Source organism: Erpetoichthys calabaricus, chromosome 16, assembly GCF_900747795.2.
Source record: "Erpetoichthys calabaricus chromosome 16, fErpCal1.3, whole genome shotgun sequence".
Lineage (NCBI taxonomy): Eukaryota > Metazoa > Chordata > Cladistia > Polypteriformes > Polypteridae > Erpetoichthys > Erpetoichthys calabaricus.
In genome coordinates this window covers 46,002,430-46,019,929 of record NC_041409.2, presented here as the reverse complement: position 1 = coordinate 46,019,929, position 17,500 = coordinate 46,002,430, and the positions used below count along the sequence as shown (strand labels likewise).

Here is a 17,500-nt window from a genome sequence, read left to right as displayed (position 1 = left end):
CTTTCTTCCATTTCCCAAAATGCTTATCCAAGTCAGAGACAAGGGTATGAATAAAATGTTAAATGTTTTAAATCAGTTTTAATTACAAACCTACAGTGCATCCGGAAAGTATTCACAGCGCATTACTTTTTCCACATTTTGTTATGTTACAGCCTTATTCCAAAATGGAATAAATTCATTTTTTCTCAGAATTCTACACACAACACCCCATAATGACAATGTGAAAAAAGTTTACTTGAGATTTTTGCAAATTTATTAAAAATAAAAAAATTGAGAAAGCACATGTACATAAGTATTCACAACCTTTGCCATGAAGCTCAAAATTGAGCTCAGGTGCATCCTGTTTTCCCTGATCATCCTTGAGATGTTTCTGCAGCTTAATTGGAGTTCACCTGTGGTAAATTCAGTTGATTGGACATGATTTGGAAAGGCACACACCTGTCTATATAAGGTCCCACAGTTGACAGTTCATGTCAGAGCACAAACTAAGCATGAAGTCAAAGGAATTGTCTGTAGACCTCCAAGACAGGATTATCTCGAGGCACAAATCTGGGGAAGGTTACAGAAACATTTCTGCTGCTTTGAAGGTCCCAATGAGCACAGTGGCCTCCATCATCTGTAAGTGGAAGAAGTTCGAAACCACCAGGACTCTTCCTAGAGCTGGCCGGCCATCTAAACTGAGCGATCGGGGGAGAAGGGCCTTAGTCAGGGAGGTGACCAAGAACCCGATGGTCACTCTGTCAGAGCTCCAGAGGTCCTCTGTGGAGAGAGGAGAACCTTCCAGAAGGACAACCATCTCTGCAGCAATCCACCAATTAGGCCAGACGTAAAATCATGTTACGTTATTTTTAAAATGTTTCCTTTACTTTTTCATAACTTCCTTAGTAAAAGGCACATGGCAGCCCGCCTGGAGTTTGCCAAAAGGAACCTGAGGGACTCTCAGACCATGAGAAAGAAAATTCTCTGGTCTGATGAGACAAAGATTGAACTCTTTGGTGTGAATGCCAGGCGTCACGTTTGGAGGAAAACAGGCACCGCTCATCACCAGGCCAATACCATCCCTACAGTGAAGCATGGTGGTGGCAGCATCATGCTGTGGGGATGTTTTTCAGCGGCAGGGACTGGGAGACTAGTCAGGATAAAGGGAAAGATGACTGCAGCAATGTTCAGAGACCTTCTGGATGAAAACCTGCTCCAGAGCGCTCTTGACCTCAGACTGGGGTGACAGTTCATCTTTCAGCAGGACAACGACCCTAAGCACTCAGCCAAGATATCAAAGGAGTGGCTTCAGGACAACTCTGTGAATGTCCTTGAGTGGCCCAGCCAGAGCCCAGATTTGAATTCGATTGAACATCTCTGGAGAGATCTTAAAATGGCTGTGCACTGACGCTTCCCATCCAACCTGATGGATAGATGGATAGATTTACATTTAAAAATAGCATAGGTATTAACTCAGTAATCATTTAAACCAGGCACAGGGGATGCACAAACCAGTGTGTTTTCTGGTGCCGGTCTCAAGCCCAGATAAATAGGGAAGGTTATGTCAGGAAGGGCATCTGGGGTAAAATTTTACCACATCAAAATCTGGACAATACCGGATTTGTTGAGACCAGGGTTAACAACGGCCACCACCAGTGCTGTTAGCCAACAGGGTGCTAGCAGTAATTGGGCTACTGTTGGCTGAAGAAGAAGAAGACAGGTGGATGTGTCTGGAGGCAGGAGGAGAGGAGGAAGGTAAAGAGAGTGGAACTGAAGGTAGGAACTTTGAATGTTGGCAATATGACTGGGAAGGGGAGAGAGATAGCCGATATGATGGAGAGAAGGAAGGTTGATATATTGTGCGTGCAAGAGACTAAATGGAAGGGGAGTAAGGCCAGGTGGATCTGTAGATTTGGGCGGAGTGGTGGCTCTGAGGCTAAGGAGCTGCGCTGGTATCCCGAAGGTTGCCGGTTCGAATCCCCGCTACTACCAAAAGGCCACTGCTCTGCTGTCCCTTGAGCAAGGCCCTTAACTTGTAATTGCTCCAGGGGCGCTGTACAATGGCTGACCCTGCGCTCTGACTCCAAGGGGTATGCGAAAACTACCAAATTCCTAATAGAAGAAATTGTATAAGGCGAAATAAAGAACAAAAAAAAAAAAAATTGTTCTATCATAGTGTAGATGGGATGAGAAATGGGGTAGATGGTATTCTAAAGGAACAGTATGTCAAGAGTGTTTTGGAGGTGAAAAGAGTGTCAGACGGAGTGATGATTATGAAGCTGGAAACTGAAGGTGTGATGATGAATGTTGTTAGTGCATATGCCCTGCAAGTTGGATGTGCAATGGATGAGAAAGAAGATTTCTAGAGTGAGTTGGATGAATTGATGGACAGTGTAAAGAAGTGGCAGAGAGTGATTGGAACAGATTTCAATGGACATGTTGGTGAAGGGAACATAGGGGATGAGGAGGTGATGGGTATCTATGGTGTCAAGGAGAGGAATGAAGAAGATCAGATGACAATGGATTTTGCATAAAGAATATACATGGCTGTTGTAAATACTTATCTTAAGAAGAGGGAGGAACACAGGGTGACATACAAGAGTGGAGGAAGATGCATACAGGTAGATTATATCCTATGCAGGAGGGTCAATCTGAAGGGAATTGAAAACTGCAAAGTGTTGGCAGGGGCAAGTGTGGAAGTATACTTAGGAAGCATAGGATGGTGGTCTGTTGGATGACGTTGGAGGTCAAGAACAAGAGGAGGAGAGTGAGAGCAGAGCCAATGATCAAATGGTGAAAGTTGAAAAAGGAAGACTGCAAGGTTGAGTTAAGGGAGGAGGCACTGGGCACTGGGTGGCAGTAAAGAGTTACCAGACAGCTGGGCAACTACAGCAGAAGTAGGGTGACAGCAAGAAGGGTGCTTGGCATGACATCTAGACAGAGCAAGGAGGAAAAGGAAACCTGGTGGTGGAATGGGAAAGTACAGGAGAGTATACAGAGGAAGAGGTTGGTGAAGAAGAAGTGGGATAGTCAGAGAGATGCAGAAAGTTGACAAGAGTACAAGGAGATACGGTGTGAGGTGAAGAAAGAGGTGGTGAAGTCAAAAGAAAAGGTGTATGATGAGTTGTATGAGAGACTGTACACTAAGGAAAGAGAAAAGGACCTGTACTGATTAGCGATGCAGAGGGACCGAGCTGGGAAAGATGTGCAGCAGGTTAGGGTGATAAAGGATAAAGATGGAAACATACTCACAAGTGAGGAGGGTGTGTTGAGCAGATGGAAGGAGTATTTCGAGAGGCTGATGAATGAAGAGAATGAGATAGAGAGAAAGTTGGATGATGTGGAGATAGTGAATCAGGAAGTGCAACGGATTAGCAAGGAGGAAGTAAGGACAGCTATGAAGAGGATGAAGAATGGAAAGGCCATTGGTCCAGATGACATACCTTGTTTAATAGAATCTTGGAATATGAGTGAAGAAGAAGTGTACTGGTACTGGTAAGAGGGATGTGCAGAGCTGTAGTAACTACAGAGGGATACAATTGATCATCCTCAGCATGAAGTTATGGGAAAGAGTTTTGGAAGCTCGGTTAAGAGGGGAGGTAATGATCAGCCAGCAGTAATATGGTTTCATGCTGGCAAAGAGCACCACAGATGTGATGTTTGGTATGAGGGTGTTGATTGAGAAGTATAGAGAATGAAAGAAGGAGTTGCATGGTGTCCTTGTGGACCTGGAGAAAGCATATGACATGGTGCCTCAAAAGGAGTGGTGGTATTGTATGAGGAAGTCGGGAGTGGCAGAGAAGTATGTAAGTGTGGTACAGGATATGTACGAGGGAAGTGAGACTCTGGTGAGGATTGCAGTAGGAGTAATGGATGCATTCAACATGGAGGTGGGATTACATCAGGGATCAACTCTGAGCCCTTTTTTATTTGCAATGGTGATGGACAGGTTAACAGATGAGATTAGGCAAGAGTCCCTGTGGACTATGATGTTTGCTGATGACATTGTGATCTGTAGTGAGAGTTTGGAGCAGGTTGAGGAGACCCTGGAGAGATGGAGATATGCTCTAGAGAGGAAAGGAATGAAGGCCAGTAGGAACAGGACAGAATACATGTGTGTGAATGAGAGGGAGGTCAGTGGAATGGTGAGGATGCAGGGAGTAGAGTTGGCGAAGGTGGATGAGTTTAAGTACTTGGGATCTACAGTACAGAGTAATGGGGATTGTGGAAGAGAGGTGAAAAAGAGAGTGCAGGCTGGGTGGAGTGGGTGGGGAAGAGTGTCAGGAGTAATTTGTGACAGATGGGTTTCAGCAAGAGTGAAAGGGAAGGTCTACAGGATGATAGTGAGGATAGCTATGTTATATGGGTTGGAGACGGTGGGACTGACCAAAATACAGGAGACAGGGCTGGAAGTGGCAGAGGTAAAGATGCTAAGATTTGCATTGGTTGTGACGAGGATGGACAGAATTAGAAATGAGGACATTAGAGGGTCAGCTCAAGTTGGATGGTTGGGAGACAAAGTCAGAGAGGCAAGATTGCATTGGTTTGGACATGTGCAGAGGAGAGATGCTGGGTATATTGGGAAAAGGATGTAAAGGATAGAGCTGCCAGGCAAGAGGAAAAGAGGAAGGCCTAAGACAAGGTTTATGGATGTGGTGAGATGATAGGTGATGGATGTAACAGAGCAAGATGTAGAGGACGGGAAGATATGGAAAAAGACGATCCACTGTAGCGACTCCTAACAAGAGCAGCCAAAGGAACTCAGTAATCATTTGGTTGTATTACAATATTAATAAATTATACTTAAATATGTTCTACAAGCAGTCTTCTAATTTTACAAAACTAGCATTCTTACAGATATACAAATAATCATTTGGTTGAAACAAGGTTATTATAGTTTTGCCTTTTTATATTAGTTTTTATTTCTATATTTTTTCTGACCTTACTTGGAAATTCGGTTTAGTTTTAGTTTTCCTTCATTGTGTATTTTTAGTTTTAGTTTAGTTTTTATTTCACAAAGACATTTCTATTTTATTTATATATATATATATATATATTAGTTTCAATTTTAGTAATTATGGCATGGAGCGCCTACGGAGTTAGTTTTGTGTCACAATCAGACAGAACTGTACACTTAACAGATTTGGATATGAGCTTAATGTTAGTGGAAGCTTACTACACTGCCTGGTTTACTATCTGTTTCTTGTTTTGTCTGATATAAACAAGCATAATCAAAACTAGACACTGAATATGAATACTTTTACACAATTTTATAATTTTTAAAATATTTTCTCATGAAAATCACAGGGGCTTAGGAAGAACAGGGCTCTTAGACTTGAATGAGTGTGCAGACCCCACCTAGCTGTATTGAGGAAACAAAGAACAACAAGCATGTAGTGTCAAGGTTAGGGGCAGTGAGTCTTGAATAGACCACCATAAAGGACAGTAAACCCATAATGAGCAGAGCAAGAGCAGGTAATAGGATTATGGACGGGCACAAAATGATACAGAGACAGCGTCTGAGATTAAGAACAACATATACATTATCTAAACCTGTTTATCCAGTGTAGGATTGCAGGAAATCTGGAGCCTACCGCAGCAGGTTTGGATGCAAGGCAGGATAAATCCCTGGTATCCCTTATATGTATGATAAGGCTGATGTTAAGAACAAAAAGAATATGATATGTCAACTACCTATTTTGAGAGAGAGAGAAAAACACTGAAAAAAGGGAGACAAATATTTTAAAATATAATTCTGCTAATGGATTACTTTCACAATATCAGTTATTTTGAGTTGTGAATATGAACTAAAAAAGATAAATTAATAAATATGGAATAAATACAAAAACCCATTAGTATGTGTAGTTTTTCATCACTTATCAGATGTTTTTAAAGCAAAAGTGATTGGTCAGCAACAATATGTTGATCTTGTATGATGACCTAGTTAGTCTCTCGATCAGTGGCGTTTTATTTTCAAAAACCGGGAGTGCTCTCCCCTCGACTTTCTTGTATACTCAGATATGGGAATGGATCTTTGAGGAGTAAACCACAAGACAATGATTATATTTTTATATTATGTATATTAAGGAACCATCAACAACAAATCAAATTAATAATATATTGAACAATTATTATAAAAGTAAAGTTGAATAAATTGGACTCTGCAGCTGTATAAAAAAAAAAAATCGAGTATGTGTTCAGGTAAAGTACCACTTCCAGGTGATGGATTTGGCCCAAAAGTTAATACAGATCTATGGTGTAACAACCACATGCCGAATTTCATTCATCTATCTAGTTGTGTTTTTGAGTTATCGTGTTTACACACACAGATACACACATACACGTGTGCGTACACACACAATTCCAAAAAACAGTATTGTTGGACACTGGTTAGTCTATAACATCAAGATTCATCAAAATATCGAGGTTGAATTTTTTCATGATTACTATACTTTCTCTATTCTTCGTATATGAGAAAGTAAAAACGAATTCTCCTGTGCGAAGTGGCAGGTGAATTGCTGTCAACAAAAAGCAGACACCTGAGAAATAAACTGAAACGTTACTCACTCGTGATTTTTCTGTCCATATGTTAAACGTTTTGTTGACCAGCACATTCTGATTTCAGCTGTTTGAATTACATCTTGATATACAACAAGCACAAAGAAAGGCGTGCCATGCAAATCACTTTCTATTTCTCACGCTTTATGCACCCGCAATCAGTTTGCTCTGTCACCGCAAATGCTGTGTGAACAGCCGCCCTCCGTCACCAGCCGCCGTTCACTGGATGAATATATGCGGGCGGCTCGTGGTGGATGACTTTCTGTTTTAGAGAAAACTTACAAGGGTTAAAAGACTAACGGCAAGAATATGCATTCAAAAACGAAAACTAAAACTATTTTAGTAAATTATTATTTTATTTCAGTTAGTCTTTCCAGCTACTTTAATAGTTTCGTTTAGTTTTTCATTTCGGTTTTGTTAATTATTTTATTTCAGTTTACGAAAATGTTTTTTTAATAATAGTTTCAGTTTTGATTTTAGTTTTCGTTAACTATAATAACCTTGGGTTGAAATGAAATAATCTAACAGTTATGCCAAGATTGACTGAATATTAATTTCTCATAATTTATTTTGCATTATATTTTTTGTACATTTTAAATGGTTCACAACACTAACAAAAAAGTTTTTGAAATGACTGCCTCTGAACTACTGGTGTGAATGTCAATGGGATTGGAAAGAAAAAGTGACTGTACAAGGTGGCTGAGTTTTTTTAGTAATCATGTTTCATTTTCTAAGGTAGTGTGTGTCGTATATGAACAGCACAGTCATGATGAAAATAATTAGAGGAATAGAGAAATATATTGAATACTAAATTAATACCTATCAAATGGAGTGATAGTTTACTCCTAGATACTGTAAATAAAATGCTGGTGCAAATCAGACATGTAAACTGATAACATAACAATGCATGAGAGACAGAGATGGCAGTGGTTCTGATACACATTGGGAATGTAATCAGTTTAAAGAGTAAAAAACACAAGTGTGTTTAAAAAAGTGTAAACATTCAAAGTTAATCAAAAGATGTAATTATACTTCTATACAACAAAACAGAACTGTTGTTCAATTATTATTTACAGCATACTTTATTATTCCCTAAGGGGAATTATTGGGATTACTGAAGCTGAAACAGTTGAACAGTAGTTTCAAATTACAAATGAAAGAATTTAGATTTTGTGATTAAAGTGCACACTGCAGACTTTCATTTAAGGGGATTTGATGACAATTCTGTCACACACTTTTTCTACATGGTCCCCCATTTTAGGGCACCATAATGTTTGGGACAATTGGTGTTGCAGGTGTTTGTGATTCCTCAGGTGTGTTTCATGGCTTCAAAAGATTCTGTACCTTGTCTTGCTTCTACCCTTTGGAGTCTGTAGTTGCCATTGTTCAACATACTATGCCAATGAAAGTCAAAGAAGCCATTATTAGGCTGAAACACAAGAATAAAACCATTGGAGATATCAGTAAAACCTTAAGATGACCTAAATCAGTTGTCTGGAATATCGTGAAGAAGAAAGAACACACTGGTGAGCTCAGTAATCACAAAAGGATTAATAAGCCAAGGAAGACCTCCACTGCTGATGACAGAAGAATCTTCACTTTGGTAAAGAAAAAGCCACAAATGTCTGTGTGACAAATCAGAAACCGTCTACAGGAGGCTGATGTGGATATGTCAGAGAAAACTGTCTGCCGAAGATTTCATGAACAGAAATACAGAGGACACATTGCAAGAATGAAAACCACACAAACAGGATGGTCAGATTACAGTTTGTGAAAAAGGACTTAAAATATCCTACAGAATTCTGGAATAAGGTTTCATGGACAGATGAGACAAAGATGAACCTGCTGCATTAGAATGATCGCAAGAGCAAAGTGTGGAGACCAAAAGGAACTGCTCCAGATCCAATGCAGACCACCTCATCTGTTAAACATGGTGTTAAACCTCATCTGTTAAACAAAGGTATTCCCCATTCAGGCACTTTCAGCCTCTCGCACTCCTTCCATTTCCTTATTTCTTATTACTTTTTTCTCTTTTTTAAAATCATCAGGTATCACCCTGACTTCTGATAATATTATGAACAAAAAGACAAATTTCTTTGGATTCATATTCCTGTTAACTGCCAAACATTACTCACATTATACTTATCTTTAAACAGGACACAATGGAGAAAACACAGACAAATAGCACATGTTCCGCCTTAACATGTATCTCATTAACATGTCTGATAGTCACATAAACCCCTATGCACCTGCCCTGCCAGGATAGACTTGAGCCACCCTCCACCCTGAATTGGGTTAAGCACATTTGAAAATGACTATAACTGTGACTTTAAATCACTTGTATAAAATTACACTTGAACTTGAACTTTGAACTTTATTGCCTGGCAACATATTTTCTAGAACTTCCTTTTGGAGTTCCATCCATACATAGCAAGGTGCACAGGTTTAAACAACAAAATATACCGTACAATACAGGACACCATCACAACATTATGTATAGTAAACACAGATATACTGTATAGAACAGTACAGTAAAATAGAATTCCACTTCCATCCAATTTAGGTAAATTATACATAAAGCCTGTGTTTAACCAGAGTGACTGCAGTAGGAGAGAAACTGTTTTGATGTCCAGTTGTAATTGATTGACTTTAGTGACTGCTAAAATTTGTGTGATGGTAATAACTAAAAAAGATTGTTACCAGGGTGAGTGTAAACTTAAATTTTATTTCCAGCACAGTAATGTCCACTCCCCCTGCACTCCACTTTGTAACTGCTCTTTTTGTAAACAAAATCCACAGCCTGCATGCCGTTTTTGAGATGCTGATCTTCAAATGTGGCAATTCCTGCATGATGAGAATTGCAGGCTTACCTGGAAGTTTTATTTTGACCCATTGTTGCAAACCATAACAGCTATTTGATTAGTTCAAAAATATGTTCTATTGCTTGTAGAATTTAAACAATGAGTTCTGGTGTTTTAGTGATTGAATTTAATTTAGTCCTGAAATGTACCGAGTCTGTGATTTTATCATTTGTAATCTGGGTGATTTGTTTTTTGTTTGTTGCCCATTGGTATTACTTCCTAGGAGAAGGTGTGAAGTGAGGTGCAGGTTATTAAATAATACAAATGTAATAGTCTGAAAGCCAAGTTTGTTGTTTTTGCCAAATGTCAATAGAGTTGGGCAGAACTGTGACATTTTGTTACTTACGTGGCCTGAAGAACTTCATGTTTTTTTGTTAAGTGTTCCTTGCTTTAAACAGCAGAGAGTTGTACTTTGGGGACATTCAGATCTTCTTTAATAAAAATTTGCAAATAGTTGGTGAACTGAAATATTTGATCAAAGGATGGCTGGCCTGTCTGTTTTAAAACATTTTCTTTTATGTAATTTTCTTTATTGTTATATGCACAGCTGTTCAATGAAATGTTTTCTTGCCTGCTCAACCATAAAGCAGGTAAATAAAGAGTCCTCATGTATGGTGTAAAATACATGTCATAAATAAACATGTCTCTCTGTATTTTTAATTAATTTAATTGTGTTCTGTCTCTTCAGGTCATTACTCTGTCCCAGTTGTCCATAGGCCAGCAGTGGCGATATTTAAAGACAGTGAGGTTGATTTCACCTGCATATCTGCTGGGGGATTTCCTGAGCCAAAGGTCCACTGGTCTGTGAATAAGAAGCCGCTTCAGGACTCAAGCCGAGTGAATACAAGAATGAGCAGAGACAGCAGAGGGCTTTACAACTTGACCAGTGTCCTGACACTGAAGGTGACAGAAGACGTGTCTGTGACCTGCACTATTGACAATGAGAGGCTGAGAGAGAAGAAGACATCAGCTGAGATTCAGAGTAAGTCCTCTTTGTTTGTAAATACAATAACAGGCAGTTCAAAACCTGGAGACTCACAGAGCAGAGACAATTTAGTGTGCAATGCTAAACTTTGAACTTGGCGTTTTAAACTGCTGACCAGCTTACACATTCACTGACCAAATATAAAAATGTGACTGGTATCAAAATTTGTCACATTTTTTGCAAAATGCAAAAATTGAATTCATAAAAAGACATTTTACCTGAATATAAATTTCAGTCAGTTGAATAGTTATATAATTATCAGACTTAGTTAGGGCAGCACAGTGGTGCAGTGGTAGCGCTGCTGCCTCGCAGTAAGGATACCTGGGTTTGCTTCCTGGGTCCTCCCTGCATGGAGTTTGCATGTTCTCCCCGTGTCTGCGTGGGTTTCCTCCAGGTGCTCTGGTTTCCTCCCACAGTCCAAGGACATGAAGGTTAGGTGCATTGGTGATCCTAAATTATCCTGTGTGTGTGTGTGTGTCCTGCGGTAGGCTGGTGCCCTGCCCGGGATTTGTTCCTGCCTTGAGCCCTGTGTTGGCTGGGATTGGCTCCAGCAGACCCCCCGTGACCCTGTGTTAGGATATAGCGGTTTGGACAATGACTGGCTGACTGATGACAGACTTAGTTACAGGAAAAATGTATAATAAATGAAGGAGTAGTCCCCCTATTTCAGAGGACTCTCATTTTTAGGTGGCTGCATGCAGTGGATAATGAACAGACGGCACATCCGACTTGAAACCCTGGGTAGGTCAAACATTCACTGCTTCTACACTTATTTTTAAAATATATTTTGCCAGTATTCATTCCGAGTAAACACTTCCAACCATTTTTTTAACTTAGTTTTTCATTTTTAATTCTTGCCAGACATTTTTTTTCCATTTCTGTTTGTAAAGGTACCAGCTGTGTCTGCCACATTTTACTTCCCTTCCTTTTGAAACAGATTTGTTTATTTTTAAAATTTTTGTTACTTATACATTATTTTTTTTTGTTTAACTTAATTTGTTTTTCCTTTCTTGTAAGTGTTTCTTTGACATGTTGTAGAGCACTTTGAGCTACATTGTTGGTATGAAAATAAGCTATGGAAAGAAATGTTGTTGCTTTTGAAGTGTACAGCAGCATAATTTGAAAAGGCAGAAAACAATGGCAGAACAGCAGTTTGTTCCTTCCAGCACTGTAAGGACAGGAGTTAGTGCGGGTGTGGGTGGGATTTGTTTCATCTAACAGTCTTTTCTGCCATCTAGTGGATAAAATGAAGCAATACTTTTTAAGAAAGTGTTTTTGCTTAACAATGGTCTCAACTTTCCACTAACTTAATGTTGAGTTTTCAAATAATGAGCAACTGCTACTTATGCACTCCAAACATAGACATCCTTTACTTACACCTACAGGTAGAGTCCCACATTCTCTTATTAATGCAGCATATCAGACTGAAGAAATCTAACAGAAACCTTCCGTTAATCAGTAAGTTTCATTTACATATAATGACTGTGAAGCATTTCAAGCACACCAATCAGCATACAGATAAATGGTATGGTCCAGAAACACAACTTTAAATTAAGTATTACAGTATGTAGTGTTCCAAAATAATTAATCATTAAGAGTCATGAATGATGCCTGGTTAAAAGAAATAAGACTCTGTATATGTAAACTGTTGTGAAAATAAAATGTAAATTTAAATGTTATATATGATCTCATTTTCTAATTTGAATGTACTGGTACAAAAGTAAGGATGTCCTGGTTAAACCAGCAGGCAGTTTCATGTACATTTTTTTTACATTGTGCCTATGGACATATTCTAGCCTAACAATGAGGACAAAAGTACAACCTTTCTCAAATTGTATTATTTTTTTGTTTTGAGTAGTGTTGCAAATGAACATCATGAATATTCATGACAGAACTCCAAAATGTCCCATATTTCAAGGCAACTTAACTCTTTTAGAGTGGATGTTAACTTTTGTCAAGGGGCTGAGCGACGGATGTCAAATAAATGAGCATCGAGATGGAAAGACTAAGACACACACACATACACACATGCGCACACACACCGAATGAGAGTAAAGCCAGTTGTGGGCATGTTTATTTAATCGTAAATGATTCACAAAAATACTTCCAGAAGAATCACCTTCCCATTGTTTATGCCATGAGAAACACCTTGGAAAATAACAGTTAAACAGAAACTAACTACGGCTCTCCTTAAGTGGTTTCTGAAGTCACTTTCACTCTTTCAATGGCACATGCCATGTGTCTCTCCATGATCCCCTCTTATGTTCTGTGATTCTGTATTAATCTAATGTCGGGAGTCTCCACCTGCATTCTTATTCCCCATCATCATGGGGTGTGTTTGTGTAAAGTGCCTCAACATCCATTGTGGCCAGTAAGGTTGCCTCAGGTAAGGAGCCTATAGCAGACAGTTTGTTTAGGAAATCAGTGGTGTCTTGGATGTAGCTGTTTGCAACAGGAAAGCTATTTGCATATAGGCATGTGAAGTGTACCTAAAACAACATGATTTACCCACAGAGTCAGTTATACAAATGATAAAATTCACTTTGACACACACAATGTATTCTCATTTGGACACGACTTCTACTTGCAACAAATGGGGACAGCAATGGGCTGTCGGTTTGCACCTCACTATGCAAACCTATTTATGGCGAAATTGGAGGAGGATTTCATGTCAACGTGTGTCTTAAAACCAATGTTGTATCTCTGTGACATAGATGATATCTTCATACTTCGGACTGGCAGTGAGGAGGACCTCCTCCATTTTCATAATGAATATAATTCTTTCCACCCCAACATAAACCTGAAGTTTAATTACTCAAAAATAGAAGTCAGCCTCCTTGACACCACCATTCAACTGAAATATAACACGCTTGTAAATTGTCTTTTTCACAAACCGACGTAACAGACAGACATAACTGAGAAGTGACACTGTCCACCCCAAGCATATAAGGCACTCCATCAGCCAAGCAATACATTGCAATCTTATTTACTCAGATGCTACAGACCGGGATAAACAACTGCAGGAGCTTAGACAAGATTTCATCAGACAAAGTTATACCCCCAAAACAACAGACACTCAAATAAGAAGAGCTAATGCCATACTCAGATTCAACCTCCTTGTTGTCACCTATAACTCACATCTTGAAGCACTTCAAAAAATTATTAAAGAACTTCAGCCAATACTAAATACAATCATATGAAAAAGTTTGGGAACCCCTCTTAATTCTTTGGATTTTTGTTTATTGACTGAGCTTTCAAAGTAGCAACTTCCTTTAAATATATGACATGCTTTATGGAAACAGTAGTATTTCAGCAGTGACATTAAGTTTATTGGATTAACAGAAAATATGCAATATGCATCATAACAAAATTAGACAGGTGCAAATATTCCATTCTTCCATACAAAATCTTCCCAGTTCAGTTAAATTTGATGGCTGCCGAACATGGCTAGCCTGCTTCAAATCATCCCATAGATTTTCGATGATATTCAAGTCAGGGGACTGTGACAGCCATTCCAGAACATTGTACTTCTCCTTCTGCATGAATGCCTTTGTAGATTTCGAACTGTGATTTGGGTCATTGTCTTGTTGGAATATCCAACCCCTCCGTAACTTCAACTTTGTGACTGATGTTTGAACATTATCCTGAAGAATTTGTTGATATTGGATTGAATTCATCCGACCCTTGACTTTAACAAGGGCCCCAGTCCCTGAACTAGCCACACAGCATGATGGAATCTCCACCAAATTTGACAGTAGGTAGCATGTGTTGTTCTTGGAATGTGGTGTTCTTCTTCCGCCATGCAAAGCGCTTTTTGTTATGACCAAATAACTCAATTTTTGTCTCATCAGTCCAAAGTACTTTGTTCCAAAATTAATCTGGCTTGTCTAAATGAGCATTTGAATACAACAAGTGACTCTGTTTGTGGTGTGAGTGCAGAAAGGGCTTCCATACAGATGTTCTTTGTGCAAATTGCGATGAATTGTAGAACAATGTACAGATACACCATCTGCAGCAAGATGTTCTTGCAGGTCTTTGGAAGTGATCTGTGGGTTGTCTGTAATCATTCTCACAGTCCTGTGCATATGCCTCTCCTGTATTTTTCTTGGCCTGCCATACCTGGGTTTAACAGCAACTTTGCCTGTGGCCTTCCATTTCCTGATTACATTCCTTACAGTTGAAACTGACAGTTTAAACCTCTGAGATAGTTTTTTGTAGCCTTCCCTTAAACCATGATACTGATCAGTCTTTGTTTTCAGATCTTTTGAGAGTTGCTTTGAGGAACCCATACTGTCACTCTTCAGAGGAGAGTCAAAGGGAAGCACAACTTGCAATTAACCACCTTAAATACCTTTTTTCATGATTGGACACACCTGTCTATGAAGTTCAAGGCTTAACGAGCTAATCTAACCAATTTGGTGTTGCAAGTAATCAGCATTGAGCAGTTACATGTATTCAAATCAGCAAAATTACAAGGGGACCCACATTTTTGCACAGCCAGTTTTTCACATTTGATTTAATTTCATACAACTAAATACTGCTTCACTGAAAATCTTTGTTAGGAAAACACCCCAGTACTCAGATGTTCCTAGGAAATGAAGGACATACCACTGTTATCTTTTTTGTTGAAAGTAGAGTAAATTATTATGCAGGCTAAGAGGGGTTCCCAAACTTTTTCATATGACTGTAATGATGAAATGCTGAGAGGTAGATTCCCAGAACCTCCCTTCCTGGCATACAAACAGTATTGGAACTATATAATAATAATAATAATAATAATTTTTTACATTTATATAGTGCTTTTCTCACTACTCAAAGTGCTTTAGTGATTGGGGAGCCACTTCAACCTCCACTAATGTGCAACATCTGCCTGGATGATGCCACAGCAGCCATTTATGTGCCAATTCGTTCACGCACTTTATCTGTTAGAAGCTGAAGTGGTGTGAGAGAGAGCCAATTAGAGACACGAGATGATTAGGGGGCCAGAATGACTAGACCATGGTGGGAAATTTAGCCAGGACATTGGCATACACCCTACTCTTTACAAAGAATGACTAGGGATATTTTATGATCACATAGAGTCAGGACCTTGGTTTTACGTCAAAGCACAGCATTTTTACAGCACAGTGTCTCAGTCACTGCACTGGGGCATTGGGATCCACATTCAGACCACAGAGTAAGCGCCCCACTTGGTTGAACAACACCACTTCCAGCAGCATCCCAAGCTTCACCTAGATGGTCTCCCATCCTAGTTTTGGCCAGAACCAGACATGCTTAGCTTCAGGGGGATGACCAGTTCTGAAGTGCATGTGGTATGGCTGCTATAGGGATGAATAGCAGGGGATTCAGTAAACTACCCTGGGGGCTGCCAGTGTTCGGGATCAGCATGGAGGAGGTGTTTCTACCAATCCATATATGCTGGGGTCTGCCAGTCAGAAAGTCCAAGATCCCATTGCACTGGGAGGCACTGAGACCCAGGTCAAGGAGTTTGGTGATCAAAAGTTTGCCAGCCACTGTATATATACTGTATATATATATATATATATATATATATATATATATATATATATATATATATATATAATGTGCGTGCCATGGAGGACGGACAGGCATCTGGGCTGGATGATAGCATGACTTCGGGATAAAATGAAAGGTGCCAGGGGATAGAGAAACAGAAGCTGGGGGCCAGGAGCAATTCCATCCTTAATATGTTTGGTGACAGTGGTGGCAAATTGCACACCTGCAGGGATTCATTGGAACTGGAGTCCGGAAGAGCAGCCCTGTCACGATCCCTGGGTGCCACAAGGGGTTGCTGTGGGGAGAGTCCTACCCTGGTTCTCAAACAACCTGGAAGTACTCCTCACAAGTCAAGCCTGGTCACCAGGAGCTGTTCTGGGGCCAGTACAAAAGGAGCCCTATGCCTTAACTCGGGAAGTCAAGTTGGAAGGCAGCAGGCAACACTCAACTAAAAGTGGAGGGAGAGGAAAAAATTGCCTGTATAGTTTTTGGGCTGTATTTCATTGTTTTGGTATGTATTGGATTAAAATATCCATTATTTGAACCCGTAACTGTATTGGGTTTCTGGAGTTTGGGGTTCAATGGCAACCTTTACTGGTTATAATATATATATATAGTCGCAAACTCCAGGGACCCTGCCCAACTGGGATGCCAGCTGGATGGAAGGATCAGGGGAGAGAGCATGTTCAGGGCATTATATCTACCAGAACACTAGAGAGCAGCCCCCCTTTCTTGCAGGGAACCACGGATTCCCGTATTGCATGCTGTGAATTGAAATTTGCTGCAGCCCTGTTGGGTTCTGTGAGTGCTGCTACAGGGAGCTGAAGAGACTACTGAGCCCTATTATGTTGGGCTTCCGCTATACCTGGGGGTACTTCCGGAACATGCTAATGGGCCATCTAGAGTACTCCCAGGTTCAGTTTAAAAGAGAACCGCTACCATTACCCTGGAAGCCAGTGTTGGGAGGGAGAGAGAGACAAAGCTTTCCAGAGGAGGTGTGGAGGTGAAGGAGAAAGGGAGAGAGAGAAGAGAAAGGACAGTAAAAAGAAAAGAATGATCTTTGTGCTATACTTGTTATACTGGGCTGCTTGTGGGAACAGTTAGGGAAGCCTTTCCCACTTAATAAATGTGTGTTGTTCTTGAAACTTGTGCCTGGTGTCTCTCTGTGTCAGGTTTGGGCTGGTACTCCCCTGCTCGCCACAATATGTTTATATATTCTGTGTGTGTGTGTATATATATATATATATATATATATATATATATATATATATATATATATATATATATATATATATATATATATATATATATATATAGTGGAGCTCGGCCCGGACACAGACAGGTGGACACGTTTAAATCACCCAACACACGTTTATTACAATCTTCCATATTTACACAAGTGCACACACAACCCAAAAGTCCCCAAAAGTCCAGGCCAACAACATAATGCCTCTCTCTTCAGGCCGCCTCCTTGCCTCCCCACCAAGACCTTGTCTTCTCGACCTCCCGACTCCAGTCCTTGAATGGAGGGAGGTGGCCCCTTTTATAATCACCCGGATGTGCTCCAGGTGCCTCCCGACAATCTTCTGCCGGTACTCCC

At 39.9% G+C, this 17,500-nt stretch overlaps 2 protein-coding genes across 2 annotated transcripts in view; one reads left to right on the top strand and one right to left on the bottom strand.

Annotated features, from left to right (window-relative positions):
• LOC114666552 (signaling lymphocytic activation molecule-like) overlaps positions 1-17,500 on the bottom strand; it is a 311,763-nt gene that overhangs the window by 126,176 nt on the left and 168,087 nt on the right. The gene's annotated exons all lie outside the window — the stretch shown is intronic.
• The window catches only part of LOC114666933 (ICOS ligand-like), a 47,000-nt gene that overhangs the window by 17,575 nt on the left and 11,925 nt on the right, over positions 1-17,500 (top strand). The window contains exon 3 of the mRNA XM_028821978.2: positions 10,087-10,380. Within this exon, the coding sequence (XP_028677811.2) occupies positions 10,087-10,380 (294 nt within the window). The remainder of the gene's footprint in view (positions 1-10,086; positions 10,381-17,500) is intronic.